The sequence below is a fragment of the Oncorhynchus nerka genome, linkage group LG12, assembly GCF_034236695.1.
Source record: "Oncorhynchus nerka isolate Pitt River linkage group LG12, Oner_Uvic_2.0, whole genome shotgun sequence".
Taxonomy (NCBI): Eukaryota; Metazoa; Chordata; class Actinopteri; order Salmoniformes; family Salmonidae; genus Oncorhynchus; species Oncorhynchus nerka.
Window position 1 is genome coordinate 25,481,231 of NC_088407.1, and position 16,848 is coordinate 25,498,078.

Genomic DNA, 16,848 nt, shown 5'->3' on the forward strand with positions numbered 1-16,848 from the left:
GTCTTTTATACAGGTAACAAATTGAGATTAGGAGCACACTCTTAAAGGGAGTGCTCCTAATCTCAGTTTGTTACCTGTATAAAAGACACCTGTCCAAAGAAGCAATCAATCAATCAGATTCCAAACTCTCCACCATGGTATAGACCAAAGAGCTCTCCAAGAAAGTCAGGGACAAGATTGTAGACCTACACACGGCTGGAATGGGCTACAAGACCATCGCCAAGCAGCTTGGTGAGTAGGTGACAACAGTTGGTGCGATTATTCGCAAATGGAAGAAACACAAAAGAACTGTCAATATCCCTCGGCCTGGGGCTCCACCTCGTGGAGTTGCAATGATCATGAGAACGGTAAGGAATCAGCCCAGAACTACAAGGGAGGTTCTTGTCAATGATCTCAAGGCAGCTGGGACCATAGTCACCAAGTCACACTATGCCGTGAAGGACTGAAATCCTGCAGCGCCTGCAAGGTCCCCCTGCTCAAGAAAGCACATATACATGCCCGTCTGAAGTTTGCCAATGAACATCTGAATGATTCAGAGGACAACTGGGTGAAAGTGTTGTGGTCAGATGAGACCAAAATGGAGCTCTTTGGCATCAACTCAACTCGCCGTGTTTGGAGGAGGAATGCTGCCTATGACCCCAAGAACACCATCCCCACCGTCAAACATGGAGGTGGAAACATTATGCTTCACCGCATCAAAGGGACGATGGACGGGGCCATGCAACGTCAAATCTTGGGTGAGAACCTCCTTCCCTCAGCCAGGGCATTGAAAATGGGTCGTGGATGGGTATTCCAGCATGACAATGACCCAAACACACGGCCAAGGCAACAAAGGAGTGGCTCAAGAGGAAGCACATTAAGGTCCTGGAGTGACCTAGCCAGTCTCCAGACCTTAATCCCATAGAAAATCTGAAGGTTCCCTTAATGACTTGGAGAAGATCTGCAAAGAGGAGTGGGACAAAATCCCTCCTGAGATGTGTGCAAACCTGGTGGCCAACTACAAGAAATGTCTGACCTCTGTGATTGCCAACAAGGGATTTGCCACCAAGTACTAAGTCATGTTTTGCAGAGGGGTCAAATACTTATTTCCTTCATTAAAATGCAAATCAATTTATAACATTTTTGACATGCTTTTTTCTGGATTTGTTTGTTTGTTATTCTGTCTCTCACTGTTCAAATAAACCTACCATTAATATGATGATTTCTTTGTCAGTGGGCAAACGTACACAATCAGCAGGGGATCAAATACTTTTTCCCCTCACTGTACCACCACAGACCGATGCTGGCACTGAAACCGCACTCAATGAGCTGTATACTGCCATAAGAAAACAGGAAAACACTCATCCAGAGGCGGTGCTCCTAGTGGCCGGGGACTTTAATGCATGGAAACATAAATCAGTTTTACCTAATTTCTATCAGCATGTTCAATGTGGAACCAGAGGGAAAAAAAGAATAGACCACCTTTACTCCACACACAGAGACGCGTACAAAGCTCTCCGTCGCCCTCCATTTGGTATATCTGACCATAATTATATCCTCCTGATTCCTGCTTACAAGCAAAAACTAAAGCAGGAATAACCAGTGACTCGGTCTATTAAAAAGTGTTCAGATAAGGCAGATGCTAAACTACAGGACTGTTTTGATAGCACAGACTGGAATATGTTCCGGGATTCCTACGATGGCAATGAGGAGTACACCACATCAGTCATTGGCTTTATCAATAAGTGCATCGAGGACGTCGTCCCCACAGTGACTGTACGTACATACCCCAACCAGAAGACATAGATTACAGGCAACATTCGCACTGAGGTAAAGGGTACAGCTGCCGCTTTTAAGGAGCAGGACGCTAACCCGGAAGCTTATAAGAAATCCCGCTCTACCCTCCGACAAACCATAAAATACAGGACTAAGATCGAATCGTACTACACCGGCTCCTGTAGCAGGGCCTGCAAACTATTACAGACTACAAATAGAAGCACAGCCGAGAACTGCCCAGTGACACAAGCCTACCAGACAAGCTAAATAACTTCGATGCTCACTTTGAGGCAAGTAACACTGAAACATGCATGAGAGCATCAACTGTTCAAGACTGTGTGCTCACACTCTCCACAGCCGATGTGAGTAAGAACTTTAAACAGGTCAACATTCATAAGGCCACAGGGCCAGACGGATTACCAGCCCGTAGCATTCACATCTGTAGAACAGAGCACACCCCTATTCTCATCAAGGGAATGTAGTGGAGCAGGTTGAAAGGTTCAAGTTATTTGGCGTCCACATCACCAACAAACTAACATGGTCTAAGCACACCAAGACAGTCGTGAAGAGGGCATGACAAAACCTATTCCCCGTCAGGAGACTGAAAAGATTTGGCATGGGTCCTTAGATCCTCAAAAGGTTTTACAGCTGCACCACCGAGAGCATCCTGATGGGTTGCATCAGTGCCTGGTATGGCAACTACTCGGCCTCCGACCGCAAGGCACTACAGAGGGTAGTGCGTACGGCCCAGTACATCACCGGGGCCAAGCTTCCTGCCATCCAGGACCTCTATACCAGGTGGTGTCAGAGGAAGGCCCTAAAAATGGTCAAAGACTACAGCCACCCTAGTCATAGACTGTTCTCTCTGCTACCGCACGGCAAGCGGTACCAGAGAGCCAAGTCTAGGTCCAAGAGGCTTCTGAACAGCTTCTACCCCCAAGCCATAAGACTCCTAAACATCTAATCAAATGGCTACCCAGACTATTTGCATTGCCCCACCCCCCACCCCCATTGAAAACCTCACTTTAAAAGTTCATATTCTGTTAAATCATACCCAAATAATGTTGTTGACTCATCCTATACTCGTATTTGTGACTAAAGCATAAACTGGAGAAAAAAACACTTCAAAAACCTCACTGTAAATTCTTATCTCAAACAGACCATTTAAAAATGCTTGCTATTTCCTATTTCCTGAGGAGGATGAGCTGGGCAATCAGCGGTCTACTCGCACGTATATTTGTTAATGACTGGTATACGCCCACATCATTCTGTTGTTGGGGTACACCCACACCATTCTGTTGTTGGGGTACACCCACATCATTCTGTTGTTGGGGTACACCCACATCATTCTGTTGTTGGGGTACACCCACATCATTCTGTTGTTGGGGTACACCCGCATCATTCTGTTGTTGGGGTACACCCGCATCATTCTGTTGTTGGGGTACACCCGCATCATTCTGTTGTTGGGGTACACCCGCACCATTCTGTTGTTGGGGTACACCCGCATCATTCTGTTGTTGGGGTACACCCGCACCATTCTGTTGTTGGGGTACACCCGCATCATTCTGTTGTTGGGGTACACCCGCACCATTCTGTTGTTGGGGTACACCCGCACCATTCTGTTGTTGGGGTACACCCACACCATTCTGTTGTTGGGGTACACCCACACCATTCTGTTGTTGGGGTACACCCACATCATTCTGTTGTTGGGGTACACCCACACCATTCTGTTGTTGGGGTACACCCACATCATTCTGTTGTTGGGGTACACCCACACCATTCTGTTGTTGGGGTACACCCACATCATTCTGTTGTTGGGGTACACTCACATCATTCTGTTGTTGGGGTACACCCACACCATTCTGTTGTTGGGGTACACCCACACCATTATGTTGTTGGGGTACACCCACACCATTCTGTTGTTGGGGTACACCCACACCATTCTGTTGTTGGGGTACACCCACACCATTCCAACACAGAAAATGGGCTTTTTTATCGTACTTAACTACCATTTTTTTGGAAGGAAACTATTTCACTCATATTGTAATTAACTATAGGCCATATTTTATAGAAATCTGGAAACACTGGACAATTTCGTTAATGGTAAACTTAACAAAAACGCAAAAATAACAGCTTTAAACTATATATATTATCAATGCACCATCATACCAGGTCATTTCATGCTTAAAATCTGCAAAAGAAATATGAATAAGATATTTGTCATGGAAGTGCCATTTCTTACCGCTCTCTGCAACTTCTGCCCAAAAACAAAACATTTGAAATGAAAATGGCCATCAACACATACTGGGGCAGGAGTTACTGGCTAGCTACAAGTGTTGAGAGTTGGACCGTTTTTGTGCCCAAAGATTACTTTTAAAGCTGTTCTGCATATTGGGGGCGTCATGTCCCCCCCATCCCATGAGGCAATTTCGCCTGTGATAAATAGCATAACTTTATAACAATGTCTGAAGATAACAGAAAATAACTGTTTATGTGCAAATCAGTGTTGTGTTAGTGGTGCCATTCCATAAGGCTTTGTCTGAAGAGATTTGACAATATTATTAGGCTATACAAGGATATTTTCATTTGCCATAATGAGCCACACTTATATATATAAAAAAAAATGTATGCCGGACATTGGAAACTGTATCACGATGGGCGCCATTTTGGTTCAGTAAACAATTCTACCGGCGGATGTTCTCTCCCAGAAGAGCGCCCTACTGCATGCCGTTTCCTTTATATTTCACAGTCATTTAGAGCCTTGTAAAATTGAGCAATGACCGCGTCTTTGGTTGTGCAGAGGTTAGCAGGAGTGTCCGGGGCGCTTGCTGTCACGGCTGGGGCATACGGAGCTCACGGTAGGATTTTACGTCTTCGTAATTGTGCGGGGCATAACAACCAGATTAAATGATTGTGTAACGTTAGTGAACTTTAAAAGTTAGGCATGTTGTTGTGTATGCGCTGCAGGACAGGCTTATGTCACTCATTGGGCCATGTCACTAGAGCTAAATAATAATGTAATTAGCTATATGTAGCCTACAGTGTGCTTTCCGGCTACAGTTTTCAAACTACTGTAAATGATGCACATTAACCGAATGAAAAGGTGTATATTGCAGGCTCCTGATGGCTAAACATAAAGTTACACAAATAGGCTTCACTGTTCTTGATGTCACATGACATGATCACCTGTTTTGTGGTGCTACTATTACTGTAGCTGTCCTGGCCCTTTACAATATCTCCTATTTGTTTATTCAGGTTTCAAAAACAAAGATCCAGGCGATTACTCGATCGTGGTAAGTGTTGTTTCATATGCTATTTAAGCAATAAGGCAGAAGGGGGTGTGATATATGGCCAATATACCACGGCTAAGGGCTGTTCTCTTGCACAAGGCAACGAGGCCGTGGTAAATTGGCCATATCACACCCCCTCGTGCGTTAATGCTTAAAAAGCATTTGCTATTATAAACTGGTTACCAATGTAATTAGAGCAGTAAAAATAAATGTTTTGTCATACGTGTCATACAGTTGAAGTCAGAAGTTTACCTACACCTTAGCCAAATACATTTTAGACTCTGTTTTTCACTATTCCTGACATTTAATCCTAGTAAAAATTCCCTGTTTTAGGTCAGTTAGGATCACCACTTTATTTTAAGAATGTGAAATGCCAGAATAATAGTAGAGTGATTTTATTTCAGCTTTAATTTCTTTCATCACTTTCTCTGTGGGTCAGAAGTGTACATACACTCAATTAGTATTTGGTAGCATTGCCTTTAAATTGTTTAACTTGGGTCAAACGTTTTGGGCAGCCTTCCACAAGCTTCCCTCAAGAAGTTAGGTGAATTTTGGCCCATTCCTCCTGACAGAGCTGGTGTACCTGAGTCAGGTTTGTAGGCCTCCTTGCTCGCACACACATTTTCAGTTCTGCCCACAAATTTTCTACAGGATTGAGGTCAGGCCTTTGATGGCCACTCCAATACCTTGACTTTGTTGTCCTTAAGCCATTTTGCCACAACTTTGGAAGTATGCTTGGGGTCATTGTCCATTTGGAAGACCCATTTGCGACCAAGCTTAACTTCCTGACAGATGTCTTGAGATGTTGCTTCAATAGATCCACATAATTTTCCACCCTCATGATGCCATCTATTTTGTGAAGTGCCAAGGTATTGGAGTGGCCACCACAATGCCCTGACCTCAATCCTATAGAAAATGTGTTGGTAGAACTGAAAAGGTGTGTGTGATCAAGGAGGCCTACAAACCTGACTCAATTACACAAGCTCTGTCAGGAGGAATGGGCCAAAATACACCCAACTTCTTGTGGAAGGCTGCCCAAAATGTTTGACCCAAGTTAAACAATTTAAAGGCAATGCTACCAAATACTAATTGAGTGTATGTAAACTTCTGACTTAAGACAGGGAATTTGTAAAAGATTAAATGTCAGGAATTGTGAAAAACTGAGGTTAAATGTATTTGGCTAAGGTGTATGTAAACTTCCGACTTTACACACACACACACACACACACACACACACACACACACGGTACCAGTCAAAACTTTGGACTCATTCAAGGGTTTTTCCTTTATTCTTACTTTTTTTCTACATTGTAAAATAATAGTGAAGACATCAAAACTATGAAATAACAAATTTTGAATAATGTAGCAACCAAAAAAAGTGTTAAACAAATATATTTTAAATTTTTCAAAGTAGTCACCCTTTGCCTTGATGAAAGCTTTGCACTCTCTTGGCATTCTCCCAAACAGCTTCATGAGTTAGTCACCTGGAATGCATTTAAATTAACAGGTGTGTCTTGCTAAGTTAATTTGTGGAATTTCTTTCCTTCTTAAATGCGCTTGAGCCAATGTGTTGTGACATGGTAGGGGTGGTATACAGAATATAGTCCTAAATCCATATTATGGCAAGAACAGCTCAAATAAGCAAAGAGAAATGACAGTCATTACATCATTACTTTAAGACATGAAGGTCAGTCAATCTGGAAAATTAAGAACTTTGAAAGTTTCTTCAAGTGCAATTGCAAAAACCATCAAGTGCTATGATGAAACTGGTTCTCATGAGGACCACCACAGGAAAGGAAGACCCTGAGTAGAGGTCGACCGATTATGATTTTTCAACGCCGATAACGATTTATTGGGGGTCCAAAAAAGCCGATACCGATAAAAAAAAAAAATAATTAAAAATAAAAATATTATTTGTAATAATGACAATTACAACAATACTGAATGAACACTTATTTTAACTTAATATAATACATCAATAAAATTTATTTAGCCTCAAATAAATGAAACATGTTCAATTTGTTTTAAATAATGCAAAAACAAAGTGTTGAAGAAAGTAAGTGCAATATGTGCCATGTAAGAAAGCTAACGTTTAAGTTCCTTGCTCAGAACATGAGAACATATGAAAGCTGGTGGTTCCTTTTAACATGAGTCTTCAATATTCCCAGGTAAGAAGTTTTAGGTTGTAGTTATTATAGGAATTATAGGGCTTTCTCTCTATACCATTTGTAGTTCATATACCTTTGACTATTGGATGTTCTTATAGACACTTTAGTATTGCCAGTGTAACAGTATAGCTTCCATCCCTCTCCTCGCTCCTACCTGGCCTCGAACCAGGATCACATCGACAACAGCCACCCTTGAAGCAGCGTTACCCATGCAGAGCAAGGGGAACAACTACTCCAAGTCTCAGAGCGAGTGACGTTTGAAATGCTATTAGCACCCCGCTAACTAGCTAGCCATTTCACATCGGTTACACCAGCCTAATCTCGGGAGTTGATAGACTTGAAGTCATAAACAGCGCAACTCTTGAAGCACAGCGAAGAGCTGCTGACAAAACGCACGAAAGTGCTGTTTGAATGAATGCTTACGAGCCTGCTGCTGCCTACCATCACTCAGTCAGACTGCTCTATCACATCATAGACTTAGTTATAGAAATATGAGCCTTAGGTCATAAATATGGTCAAATCCGGAAACTATCATCTCGAAAACAAGACGTTTATTCTTTCAGTGAAATATGGAACCGTTCCATGTTTTATCTAACGGGTGGCATCCCTAAGTCTAAATATTCCTGTTACATTGCACAACCTTCAATGTTATGTCATAATTACGTATGCATACACTGACTCTGCGTGCAATGAACGTAAGAGAAGTGACACAATTTCACCTGGTTAATATTGCCTGCTAACCTGGATTTCTTTTAAAAAATATACTTGTTTAAAAATATATACTTCTGTGTATTGATTTTAAGAAAGGCATTGATGTTTATGGTTAGGTACACATTGGAGCAACGATACGCACCGCATCGATTATATGCAACGCAGGACACGTTAGATAAACTAGTAATATCAACCATGTGTAGTTAACTAGTGATTGTGATTGATTGTTTTTTATGAGGTATGTTTAATGCTAGCAACTTACCTTGGCTCACTGCATTCGCGTTACAGGCAGTCTCCTCGTGGAGTGCAATGTAATCAGGTGGTTAGAGCGTTGGACTAGTTAACTGTAAGGTTGCAAGATTGAATCCCCGAGCTGACAAGGTAAAAATCTGTTGTTCTGCCCCTGAACAAGGCAGTTAACCCACCGTTCCTAGGGCGTCATTGAAAATAAGAATGTGTTCTTAACTGACTTGCCTAGTTAAATAAAGATTAAATAAAGGTGTAAAAAAAAATGGCCAAACCGGTGTCCAAATATACAGATTTTCTATTGTTATGAAAACTTGAAATCGGCCCTAATTAATCGGCCATTCCGATTAATCGGTCGACCTCTAACCCAGAGTTACCTACCTCTGCTGCAGAGGATAAGTTCATTTGAATTACTAGCCTCAGAAATTGCAGGCCAAATAGATGCTTCATAGTTCAAATAACAGACACATCTCAACATCAACTGTTCAGAGGAGACTGTGTGAATCAGGCCTTCATGGTCAAAGAAACCACTACTATAGGACACCAAACATGAGAAATGGACATTAGACCAGTGGAAATCTGTCCGTTGGTCTGATGAGTCCAAATTTGAGGTTTTTGGTGTCTTTGTGAGATGCAGAGTAGGTGAATTGATGATCTCTGCATGTGTGGTTCCCACTGAAGTGTGGGGGTGTTTTGCTGGTGGCACTGTCAGTTATTTATTTAGAATTCAAGGCACACTTAACCAGCATGGATACCACAGCATTCTGCAGAGATACGTCTTCCCTTCCGGTTTGGGCTTAGTGGGACTATCATTTGTTTTTCAACAGGACAATGACCCAACACACCTCCAGGCTGTGTAATGGCTATTTGACCAAGAAGGAGAGTGATGGAGTGCTGCATCAGATGACCTGGCCTCCGCAATCACCCGACCTCAACCCAATTGCGATGGTTTGGGATGAGTCGACCGCCGAGTGAAGGTAAAGCAGCCAACAAGTGCTCAGCAAATGTGGGAACTCCTTCAAGACTGTTGGAAAAGCATTCCAGGTGAAGCTGGTTGAGAGAATGCCAAGAGTGTGTAAAGCTGTCATCAAAGCAAAAGGTGGCTACTTCAAAGAACATAAATTAAAAAAAATATATATATATTTTTTTTTTGTTACTACATGATTCCGTATGTGTTATTTCATAGTTTCGATGTCTTTGCTATTATTCTAAAATGTAAAAAATAGTACAAATAAAGAAACATTTGAATGAGTAGGTGTGTCCAAACTTTTGACTGGTATTGTGTATATACACACACACACACACATACACACACACAATTATAAATTGGGAAGTTTGGGTACTTGATGCTGATTGGCTAGAACAGCATTCCAGCTGTGTTTGTCAGATGATATACCACAGGTATGATGCAAAAAGTTTCCAAAATCAATAAGGCATCTCAGGGGTTTGTGCAATATGGCCAATATACCACACTCCTTCTGGGCTTATTGCGTTAAAATAACCAATATGAATATAATGCAAAGTTATACCACCCTGTCAACTTATTTGTCAGACAGTTCTGGTCTCTAATGTATCTACCTCTCCTCAGCTGTATGAGACGGCCAACAAGTACCACTTCTATCACAGCATAGCTCTGCTGGGGGCCTCTCGCTGTCGAAAACCTGCTGTGGTATGTACTGTATACCTCACTCCAATTCTAATTACAGAATGAACTATTGGAACTCTAGTGTTGTAATAGAACATACGGTGTCTTCAGAAAGTATTCCTACCCCTTTAGACTTATTCCACATGTTGTTGTTACAGTCTGAAATCAAAATGGATGAACCATCTACACACAATAACCAATAACGACAAAGCGGAAACATGTTTGTTGAAATTAAATCCAGAAATATTTACATAAGTATTCACACATGTTAGAATCACTTTTGGCAGTGATTACAGCTATGAGTCTTTCTGGATATGTCCAAGTGCTTTTCACACCTGGATTGTACAATATTTGCACATTTATTCTTTAAATTCTTCAACCTCTGTCAAGTTGGTTATTGATCGTTAGACAGCCATTTAAGTCAAATCGATAACTAGGCCACTCAAGGAACATCCAATGTTGTCTTGGCAAGTAACTCCAGTGTATGTTTGGCCTTGTAGTTTAGGTTGTCTTGCTGTGTCTGTCTGTAAGGAATGCAGAATGAACCAGGTTTTCCTCTAGGGTTTTGCTTGTGCTTAGCTATATTCCATTTGATTTTTATCCTAAAAAAAACTCCTTGCTGATGACGATCATACCCATAACATGATGTAGCCACCACCATGCGTGAAAATATGAAGTGGTACTCAGTGATGTGTTGGATTTGCCCCAAACATAACACTTTGTATTCAGGACATAAAGTGAATTTCTTTGCAGTTTTACTTTTGTGACTTTTTACAAACAGGATACTTGTTTTGGAATATTTTTTATTCTGTACTTTGTAAAGGCTTCCTTTTCGTTCTGTCAGTTAGGTTAATATTGTAGTTTAACTACAATGTCGATCCATCCTTAGTTTTTCCTTTGACAGCCATTGAACTCTGTTTTTAAGTCACCATTGGCCTCATGGTGAAATCCCTAAGTGGTTTCCTTCCTCTCTGGCAACTGAGTTAGGAAGGACGTCTGTATCTTTGTAGTGACTGGGTGTATTGATACACCATCCAAAGTTATTTCTTACCCGTCTACCAATAGGTGCCCATCTTTGCGAGGCATTGGAAAACCTCTTTGGTTGAATCTGTGTTTGAAATTCACTGCTCGACTGAGGGACAGATAATTGTATGTGTAGGGTACGGAGATGAGGTAGTCGTTCAAAAAATAATGTTAAACACTTCTTGCACACAGTGAGTCCATGCATCTGAACTTATTCAGGCTTGCCAGAACAAAGGGGTTGAATACTTATTCACTCAAGACATTTCAGCTTTTCATTTTTAATTAGTAAAAATGTCTAAACAATTTCACATTGACATTATGGGGTATTGTGACATATACATGTTGTAACAACAAAGTGGAATAAGTCAAGGGATGTGAATACTTTCTGAAGGCACAATAATTATGTATCTCTGTGGTTTATTTTAATCCTCCGCCCGCATGTATTCTCCATTTTTGTTTGCATTAGTGATTTGATGTCCAACTACATGTATTTTCAGATACTGTATGCCACATTCTGAGAAGGCTGTGTGTACGTCTTAAATGGTCAGCACACAGTCACTTTCCCCTCTTCTCTCTGCAGGCGGGCGCCCTCCTGGTAGTGGGCATGGGGGCTTTCTGTGGTGCCCTGTATCACCAGGCCCTGACGGAGAACCCTGTCCTGAGGAAACTGGCTCCTTACGGGGGCATGTTCCTGATCGCTGGCTGGCTGGCCATAGCCATCTGAACTCTGTCATTTTAACCACTGACCCCTACTGGTGGTGAATGACCTTTCTCTACAGGACACAAACTGACTTATGTTCAGAGAAGAAGGGGCGTTGGTAAAATGTCACTTATCTATCCTGCTGTTCTGTCATGGGTGTAAAGAGAAGATAAGGTTGTGAGGGATCACTTTTGAAAATGTTCTGTCATCACAGGCTGCGACGTACTCGTGACTTAAATTTCTCTGTTTTTGTGTGTGGGTGTTAACGCACCCACGTTTCAGTTTGAATGGATACGATGTATATTAATCCTTAATCATAAATAAACCTTTTGAAAAGAGTTGATCACTTCTCTGTAACCCCTTATTTGTTCCTACTGAGGAAGCCTTCTGATAGTGAATGTCTCTGGCCCATCAGCATTTCATCTTCTAAGTACCGGTGTACAGAGAACACGGAGTTCATTAACCACTGGCCTCACTTTAGCCGGGGCTACGTTCCTTCAAACCTATCTGTATTCAAATTGGATGAAGCGTTAATTCCTTCCTTCATTCCATCCTCCCGTTTCCTGATTGTAGGCTGTGTGTGTGTGTGTGTGTGTGTGTGTGTGTGTGTGTGTGTGTGTGTGTGTGTGTGTGTGTGTGTGTGTGTGTGTGTGTGTGTGTGTGTGTGTGTGTGTGTGTGTGTGTGTGTGTGTGTGTGAAGGCCGTCTGCGCGAGGATCTTTTGAAAATTGCTTTATAAATCTCCAGGTCAATTTGCAGGGGGTGGCTCGACGCTCATAAGCCAGCCCACTGACTCGGGAGTCCATTGAAAGTAGAAATCCTATTGACTAAAGCACATCCCAGTGAACTTTGATCACGACTCATAAAATGCTAATTAGAAGGCCGATTAGTGGGCTTTGGGGAAAACGGGGTCAGGCTATCAAACTGCGATTGTTATCTCTGGAATGGAAACACTGGTTACACAAGTTAGTTAATTTGGGCTCCTGAGACAAGGAGAGGAAGCAGGAAAATGTATGGGCTGTTTGTGTGGGAGGGCTGCTGGAGGCTCATGTATGCGCATTTTAAGTTGATAATGTGAGATGGTGCCACGGACAAAGGAGAGAGATCTGCACCATCATAATGTGTTCAGAATCCATTCACACTCACCCAGCCACATCACATTGTGCCCGTTTCCCTCCACCTCCTGGTTGCTGACATTTTGGGCGTGCAGCGTTGGGACTACACACACTCCCAAACAGTCACTCATTACTGAAGCAGCACAGTATCCCCTCGTTAGAATTGACAACCCTGATCACAACGTTCTGCTCCAACACGCTGTGTTAACTCCCTTTTTTTGGTTTCTCAATCTCTGGTCTCTCTTTCTCCCTCTCTCTCAGGCTGTGTCCCTCGCTCTTGGGCTCAGTCTCTCTCTCTCAGGGCCTGTGCTTCACACTTTCTCTTTTGGTCTCTGTTCACTATCCCAGTCTTTGTTTTTGCAGGCCAAAGAAATCACTGGCCTATGAGGATTCACCCGGTGAGTTTATTGCCTCAGCAATAAACTCTGCCGTTTTATTCTGTGTCCTCACTCAGCTTTTATTATCCTAAAGTTGAGGCTGGGCACATACTGTAAAGCAGGTTGCAATGCAATTAGCCCTTTGGCTAAGGGGTTAGGAATGGTGTTCTAGCTACAACTGGACCTCTCTCTGGTGTAGTAGGCGGGAGAGAGAAGGGAGATATTGTTAATTGTATCTCAAGGGAGTTTTGCTTCACAACCCTCTACTTTTGTTACACTGTAGAATGTATTAATTAGTTTAAAGTATATATTTTTATTTGTTTCTCTCACACCACCAAACTCGGTTAGGTAATTACCTCAGAACTGAGCTGTGTCCCAAATGGCATCATATTCCCTGCATTGTGCACTATTTTTGACCATGGCCCTTAGTGCTCTTGTCAAAAGTAGGGCACTCTGAAGGGAATAAGGTGCCATTTGGCATGCAGAACAAGCTTCTTTAGGGAGAGCTCTACGGCCAATTGATTTCTTGGTTGTGGTCAAAATGAGCGTGAAGCTTGGCTGGTGTAAGACTATCGCTCACACAAATAGTCTGTCTGAATGCTGGTGGGACTGAGAGGAGAGAGAGACTGACGACTAGATGGGAAGATGTGCTTCTCAGGATATTTTCCTCAATAAAAGTGTGAAATGAAACTATGCCTATACCACCCGACACGATTACCCAAAGCCTCTCTCTCTCTCTCTAATACATTGAACACACACTATACTATTGAGAGAGAACAGCAGCAACTAATCCTCTCTCTGAAGCATCAATTCACAGTACACAGCAGCCCACACATTGAAGCGGAATAAAAAGTCATGGCTGTTCAAAGCTCTCACACCACTGCTCCCTCCTGACCTTTACAGACCCTTAAATGGTCAGCACTGTCACACATTCAGGTAGATCATCATCCCCTCCCTTCAATGGGCACCGCGCCTCCGCATTAAACACTGGCCAAGTCCCAAATGACCTACATAGTGCACTACTTTTGACCAGGACCCATAGGGTGCCATTGCCTCTTTCAGAGCAGCACACACCTCTTTCTCTATCCCATTGTATTACTGCAATTGAGGCTTCTATACAGGTTAGACACTGCATGTCAGGCTAAGAGGAGTATGTATGGCATATAAAATTTCCCCCAGCAACCACCCAATGATTGCTACCTTTGATGGAATGACTGAGGCTGCAGAGTAATGTTGACAAATAAATAGACTGCATTCACACAGAACTCGTATGTCATAGACATAAACTGTAGCTATAAGTGCTGCCCCTCTCTGCCCTGCACCTCTCTGTCTCTCTACCACTTTCCTCACTTTGTCTTTGATGAATTTGCTGATAGAAGAATTTGAGAAGTGGTTCAACAGATTTCAGTTCCTGGTTGGCTCTAGGTCCTCTCGAGTCTCTCCTCCATTACCTCCACTGGGCCAATTATCTGCACTGTCAGCCTCTCTGATATGGCTTCAAAGGGGGAGGTATTTCAAGGTGACACCGGCAAAGATGGGGTGATGGAGGAGAAACTGGTAATGGTTTGAAGATCTTTTGATGACTTTGCAAATCTCTCCCGTCCTGAAGAAAAAGGGCAAAGGAGGAGAGGAAGGAGTTCAGAAGCTGTCAGAGGCAGAGCATCTCGTTCTGCAAGGGGAGCCTGTGGTGTCCCTTTGTCTTTTAAAAGCAGAGGGCTAGTTCAGGCGCCATCTCACCCCCTTGTTCTGCATACGAGTAGAGGTGTCACTTCACGTCAGCTGTATGGAAGCTTTATTTTGCATATTTTTTTATTTATTTAACCTTTATTTAACTAGGCACGTCAGTTAAGAACACATTCTTGTTTACAACCATGGCCTACCAAAATCCTTCCGGCTTGGACGGGGGAATAAAAATATAGGACAAAACACACAATGACGAGAGACACCACAACACAACCTAAAGAGAGACCTAAGAAAACAACAGAAGGTGGAGACAACAATACATCATGCGTAGCAACCACAACTGTCAATAAGAGTGATTGGGTCTTTGAATGAAGAGATGGAGAAAAAAACTGTCCAGTTGGAGTGGTTTTTTTTTTTGCAGCTTGTTCCAGTCACTAGCTGCACCGAACTGAAAAGAGGAGGAACGCGAGTTTACTGAGATGACCTGTTTACAGAGGAGTATAGAGTGCAGTGATGTGTCCTATAAGGAGCACTTGTGGCAAATCTGATGGCCGAATGGTAAAGAACATCTAGCCCCTCCAGAGCACCCTTACCTGCTGATCTATAAATTATGTCTCCGTAATCTAGCATGGGTAGGATGGTCATCTGAATCAGGGTTCGTTTGGCAGCTGGGGTGAAAGAGGAGTGGTTACGATAGAGGAAACCAAGTCTAGATTTAACCTTAGCCTGCAGTTTTGATGTGTGCTGAGAGAAAGACAGTGTACCGTCCAGCCATACTCCCAAGTCCTTGTATGGGGTGACTACCACAAGCTCTAAACCACATGACCTTTGTTTTGGAGGTGTTCAGAACAAGGTTAAGGACAGAGAAAGCTTGTTGGACACTAAGAAAGCTTTGCGGTAGAGTGTTTAACACAAAATCCAGGAAGGGGCCAGCTGAGTATAAGACTATCATCCAACTGCCTGAGCTATGTTGTTGATGTAAATTAAGAAGAAAGTGGGGCCTAGGGTCAAGCCTTGGGGTACTTCCTTGGTAACAGGCAGTGGCTGAGACAGCAGATGTTCTGACTTTATACACTGACCTCTTTGAGAGAGGTAGTTAGCAAACCAGGCCAAAGACCCCTCAGAGACACCAATACTCCTTAGCCGGCCCACAAGAATGGATTGGTCTAGCATATCAAAAGCTTTGGCCAAGTCAATAAAAATATCAGCACAACATTGCTTAGAATCAAGGGCAATGGTGACACCATTGAGGACCTTTTGAGGTTGCAGTGACACATCCATAACATGAGTGAAACCAGAATGCATACCAGAGAGAATAGTATAGACATCAGGTAAGCCAGTCAGTTGATTATTGACAAGTTTTTCCAAAACTTTTGATAAACAGGGCAAAATAGAAAGTGGCCACCTTGATCTCCCCGTTTAAATAAAGAACGCGCCTGTGGCTGCCTTACAAGTAATGGGAACCTCCCCAGAGAGGAGAGACAGGCTAAAAAGGTCAGAGATTGGCTTAGCGATGATAGGGGCGGCAACCTTAAAGAAGAAAGGGTCAAAACCATCCGATCCAGATGGTGACTTGGGGTCAAGTTTAAGGAGCTCCTTTTGCACCTCAGACTGAGTGACTGCCTGCAGGGAGAAAGTTTGTAGCTGGACAGAGGAAAAAGAGGGAGAAGCATCAGGGCTAGTCGCATACGAAGGGGTGGGAGATGAGGAAATGTTGGACGGGCAAGGAGGCATGGCTGGGTCAAGTAGGAATCCTGACATAATGAGGTGGTGATTAAAGAGCTCAGCCATGTGCTCCTTGTCAGTAACAACCACATTATCAATATTAAGGGTCATGGGCAGCTGTGAGGAGGAAGACTTATTCTTTTACCGTTTTCCAGAACTTCTTAGGGTTAGACCCACAGAAAGAGAACGGCTCCTTAAAGTAACTAACTTTGGCCTTCCGGATAGCCTGAGTGTACTTATTTCTCATTTGCCTGAACGAGAGCCAGTCAGCCTGAGTATGCATGTGCCGAGCCTATTGCCAAATGGAATTCTTGAGGTGGGTTAACTCGGATCACAGTCGAACCAGGCGCTGAACCTGCTTTTAATTATCATTTTCTTTATGTGGGCGTGTTTGTTAACAATACCACTGAA

General features: G+C 42.8%; 1 protein-coding gene across 1 annotated transcript; it reads left to right on the forward strand.

Annotated features, from left to right (window-relative positions):
• The first annotated feature begins 4,487 nt into the window (after positions 1-4,487).
• On the forward strand, positions 4,488-11,879 carry LOC115138886 (transmembrane protein 256-like). Its single transcript, XM_029676075.2, has 4 exons — positions 4,488-4,613; positions 5,011-5,048; positions 9,759-9,839; positions 11,419-11,879. Exons 1-4 carry the CDS (start codon positions 4,532-4,534, stop codon positions 11,560-11,562), a joined length of 345 nt encoding a protein of 114 aa, XP_029531935.1. The 5' UTR covers positions 4,488-4,531; the 3' UTR covers positions 11,563-11,879.
• The last annotated feature ends 4,969 nt before the right edge of the window (positions 11,880-16,848 follow it).